General features: G+C 45.1%; 1 protein-coding gene across 1 annotated transcript; it reads left to right on the forward strand.

Annotated features, from left to right (window-relative positions):
- Positions 1–596: 596 nt before the first annotated feature.
- LOC307027228 (major histocompatibility complex class I-related gene protein-like) lies at positions 597–4,888 on the forward strand. Its single transcript, XM_079695436.1, has 2 exons — positions 597–1,251; positions 1,492–4,888. Exons 1-2 carry the CDS (start codon positions 1,035–1,037, stop codon positions 1,620–1,622), a joined length of 348 nt encoding a protein of 115 aa, XP_079551562.1. The 5' UTR covers positions 597–1,034; the 3' UTR covers positions 1,623–4,888.
- The last annotated feature ends 204 nt before the right edge of the window (positions 4,889–5,092 follow it).

Here is a 5,092-nt window from a genome sequence, read left to right on the forward strand (position 1 = left end):
CTGTAACCACTGCCAGTCTGATGGTGGGGTCTGTAACCACTGCCAGTCTGATGGTGGGGTCTGTAACCACTGCCAGTCTGAATGGTGGGGTCTGTAACCACTGCCAGTCTGATGGTGGGGTCTGTAACCACTGCCCATCTGATGGTGGGGTCTGTAACCACTGCCAGTCTGATGGTGGGGTCTGTAACCACTGCCAGTCTGAATGGTGGGGTCTGTAACCACTTTCAGTCTGATGGGGGTCTGTAACCACTGCCAGTCTGAATGGTGGGGTCTGTAACCACTGCCAGTCTGATGGTGGGGTCTGTAACCACTGCCAGTCTGAATGGCGGGGTCTGTAACCACTGCCAGTCTGATGGTGGGGTCTGTAACCACTGCCAGTCTGATGGTGGGGTCTGTAACCACTGCCAGTCTGATGGTGGGGTCTGTAACCACTGCCAGTCTGATGGTGGGGTCTGTAACCACTGCCAGTCTGAATGGTGGGGTCTGTAACCACTGCCAGTCTGATGGTGGGGTCTGTAACCACTGCCAGTCTGAATGGTGGGGTCTGTAACCACTGCCAGTCTGATGGTGGGGTCTGTAACCACTGCTAGTCTGATGGTGGGGTCTGTAACCACTGCCAGTCTGATGGTGGGGTCTGTAACCACTGCTAGTCTGATGGTGGGGTCTGTAATGATAACTGTGTTCGTTATTCTCGCGTCCAGGAGAGAAGCTTTAAAAAAATAGTCTAATTGAGTCTCTGGGAAGGTTCAAATTTAATTGCGGTATGATTCTATTTTTCCCTTATGCAACATGAAAGTATCACGATATGTATCGGTCGAGTATCTTTATCGGTCAGTGGTATCGGTATCGTACAAAAGTCAACGATATGCATCCCTAGCTCACAGTACATCAGAAGTCCCTGTAGTGATATCACTGTGAGTCAATAACCTCTGAAGTGTGTTTGTGCAGAGATCCCCTCAGTGTCTCTGCTCCAGAAGTCCCCCTCCTCTCCAGTCAGCTGCCACGCTACAGGTTTCTACCCGGACAGAGCCGCCATGTTCTGGACCAGAGACGGAGAGGAGCTTTACGACAACGTGGGCCACGGAGAGATCCTGCCCAACCACGACGGATCCTTCCAGATGAGCGTGGACCTGGACGTCTCCTCATTCCCCGCTGAACACTGGGGCAAGTACCGATGTGTGTTCCAGCTCTCTGGGGTGAAGGAGGACCAGGTCATCGAACTGGGCTCAGCTGTGATCAGGACCGACAGAGGTAAGACTGCATCACTACGGCTCAACGGTTACTAACAGTCAGCAGACCCTGACAACATGTCATAGTCTCTCTCCTGAAACATGGGTCTCAGGGGAGAGACACTAAGAAGGGTTCAAGACTAACCCAGCATGACACCACGAGGAGGAAGGGGCCCTTCAGGAGCCTCAGACCTGATGCCCATCCTGAAGAAGCTTCCTTCCTCCGTTCAGATTGAGACTTCCTGTTGTTTCTGCTCCTCAGGGAATCCCCTCCCCCTCCTCCTCTTTATCATCGGTGTTGCAGTGGCTGCTCTCCTCATCATCGCTGTGATTGGATCCCTGGTTTACAGGAAGAGGAATGGTGAGCGACCAATCAGAAACCTTGTCTCATGAGTTCTCAGGGTTTTTAATGTCAGGCTTTGAGGTAGCAGATCAGACTCAGAGCTCAGTGTGATGTTGATATGAAAGCACTTGGTGTGTTCTCTACAGGGAGAATCAGTGTTAGTTCCTTGTTGTGTACGGGGCGGTGGATTGAAACACTTTCTCTGTTTTTCCTTTCAGACAAGAAGAACACTCCCTCTCCGGCCTCCAGCAGGAGAGAGAGTGTTTGTTTCTCTGAGCTCAATGAGAGACTGAACCAGCCATCAGAGTGAGGTGCTTCACATCAACTCTCCACCTGTTGTTACAGAGCTGCCCTCTTTATTAGGGCTGTTCAAATGAATCGTTTCATCGATGCATTGCGATGCAGACGTGGACGATTCTGCATCGATGCAGTGACAGAACATAATCGATTATAGCGTAGTGACGTTGCTTCCGGATTTCCGTTAACTTTATTATTCTCTTTTTTATAATTATTAAGATTTTTGTACTTAAAAATGTACAAAAACCTTAAAAATGAACTAATTTGCTGTTACTTTATACCTGCACTAAAATACCGTTCTTTTAAATCTACTTTATTTATTTATTCTGAAACTTTAGGTCATATTAAGAACACACCACATACAGTATATTACAATAAGATACCATTTGACAGTATAAGTTATTAACATGACCCTAACATTGAATTAAGCATTGAAACAAGCTGCAACGTTAAAGTTATGAACACATTACTGCATTAATAATTCAAATCCATTAATATAATATATACCGTACGGTCTCTGCTAAACACACAACGTCTAAGTGATCTTATTGACGCTGTATTAATCACAATCTAAATGCCACGTCACCAAGAAGCCAAGAGGAAGACCTCTGATTGATTGATCTCTCACTTCCTTCTATTGTCAAGACATAATGTGATCAGAAACTACCAGAGCCTTGCTTTAATCCATGCTGTCAATCCCAAATAAACCAACATGAGGAATCATCTCACTCAGGTTTCACGACCAGGCAAGCAGTGTGTGATCAGAGTATCTCCTGTTAGTGTTCTGTTGGTTTATCTGGTCATGTGATCTGTTATGAAAGAATGTTATTTGGATACGCCACTAGAGGGCGACTGAAGATCAAATGGACACACCAATGTGAAGACATGAGGTTCATCTCAATTGAGTATTTCACCTCCTCCTTTCCCTTCCTTGCGTCTTAGCTCCGCCTCCATAAGATGCGAGCGAGAGCCACGAGGAGGAGACGCGAGGACAGAGGAGTCCTCAGGTATTAATTGGGATGTCCTCGTTCACTCAAACGTCTCCATAAGCAATGCCCTTTACTTCTGGTGCGCGCAGTGTATCACCTGCAGTGGACTCCCCTCCACATCAATCCCTTCAAACCTGGGATTCAGTTTCTCATTGAAATGATTTCCATCTCTTCCATTCACCTCTTTAATTATAGTTTCCTATGTATTTTCGATCCTGTATTTGTTTTTCCAGGTATAACATTTCATTTAAGTTATAATTATAACAATAATAATAATTGATGGATTAATTTCATTATGGTATTAGAGCTTGTTTCAGATCAACTTTTGTATTGGATGTTATTATTTAATGTGTCCTACAGAAGAGAGACACGAATCACTCAAATATGTATTGGTTATGCTACCCGTATTTTTATATCTCCTAAATGTTTGACGTTCTGTGGGTCTGCCACACATGCATCACAAACCACAAGTAAGATCTGTAAGTTATTATTTTATAATCAAAACATTATTACTAAGGCGTGTGGCGCAGTGGATAGAGCGTTGGTGTTGGGATCAGGGGTTCACAGGGTCAAACCCCACTGCAGTCAGCTTGTCATTGTGCCCACAGTATGTAAGTTGCTTTGGATAAAAGGGTCTGACATGTAATGTAATGTGTTATTGAATTTGTAAATATATTTCACACACTTTAACTTTTTATGGAGTATAATCTCCTCATTCGTTAAAGAGATTTGATATATTTTACTCTTAATGAAGCACTTTAAACATTTAATGACTCTGATCCTCCTTTAACGGTAAGATCAGCTGCAGTGAGCAGAGGCTGAGCAGCTGGGGGCGGGGCTTCTATATGCGAGTAGTGAAAACACTTGCGCGTAGTCTGCTCTCGTGTATCCTCCCTTTCGTCTCCTCCCTCACCCCTCCTCCCTCCCTCACCTCTCCTCCCTCAACTCTCCTCCCTCACCCCTCCTCGCCTCCTCCGTGTGCGTTTCAGCGATTGGGACGTCCTTCAAAATGGCGTGTCTTGATCGATTGGCGGGTCAAGTCCCGGAGGAGGGGGAGAGAGGAGTCGAAGAAGGGTATTGAGATTAACCTAAAGAGGCCAAACCTGGCCCCTCCCCCGTCACGGCAGAGTTTAGTCTACCGTTAACTCACGGCAGCTGGAAAGTATTCACTGTCTGACTGTCACACAGCAGCTGATAAATATCCCCCCCCCCCCCCAAGTGAATGTGTGTCAGTCTGAATTGACGCTGTTTGGCATCACAACGCTGTTATGAAAGTGTCTCTGGTATAAAATGGGTGATGTTAGCATAGCAACCGAAGCTAAACTGACTACTTGTTGCTATCCTATTGTGGCATAAGCCGTTTTCTACAGGCACATTTTACCGGCTTATTTTTCATTATAATTCTACTTGTGATAGTCGGACAGCACAACCTGTGCAGCCCATGTATTGATTCCATCCGATAGCTGCTATAATACAAAACAAAACGTCTGCCTCTCTCCACAATGATCAATGACAGTGAACGGGTGGTCAAAGTAAGGTGCAAACAAACAGAATCACACGAGGCCTGGTTAATGCTGCCTGACTTTAGAAAGTGTGTTTCTTTGGCCCTGGAAACGGTTTGGTGGAAAAGGGGCATGAGTGGTGTTAAGAGGAGTTTGTGTTATCTAGTTACACACACACACACACACACACACACACACACACACACACACACACACACACACACACACACACACACACACTCAGGTAGCAGTGAGTGATCTTGTTTCCCTTTCTGAGCTTCTCTAAATGAATCAGAAGTGTGTTTCTTTATTTCTAACATTTCTCTTGAATTGGTTTTAAAACCTAATAGTTTGTGATTTTGATAATGTTGCTATTATTTAGGGGCAGGGAGGTTTTGTGTCCATAGCCAGCGGACTGTGACGTTCTCTTTAGTTTGGGGTTGAGAGGTGAACGTGACATGAAGTGGCTCTGCATTGTTAACCCTTTCCTGTCCGTGTTTCTCTTTCCAATAAAAACCATCTCCCAAATGTCCGTCTTCTCGTCTTTCCATAAACACATGTCTTGGTTTCTACTCGTCTCAGACACTAGAGGAAAGTGGATTTGATGTGAAACTAGAGATCCAATGGTTTACTGCTTTCTACAAAGAAACTAATGAACATGTTCTCTAATGGAGGAACATGTAACAAAGTAACTCTGAGTGATGTATTGATCTCTCTAATGTGTGTGTTATC

Source organism: Notothenia rossii (genome assembly GCF_949606895.1).
Source record: "Notothenia rossii genome assembly, contig: scaffold_475, whole genome shotgun sequence".
In the NCBI taxonomy this organism is placed as follows: domain Eukaryota; kingdom Metazoa; phylum Chordata; class Actinopteri; order Perciformes; family Nototheniidae; genus Notothenia; species Notothenia rossii.

Excerpts from the sequence above, each read along its gene's own strand:
- LOC307027228 (XM_079695436.1), top strand. The coding sequence starts at position 1,035 with ATGTTCTGGACCAGAGACGGAGAGGAGCTTTACGACAACGTGGGCCAC. Across the intron at positions 1,252-1,491 it reads TGTGATCAGGACCGACAGAG|GGAATCCCCTCCCCCTCCTC; the intron begins GTAAGACTGCAT and ends TCTGCTCCTCAG.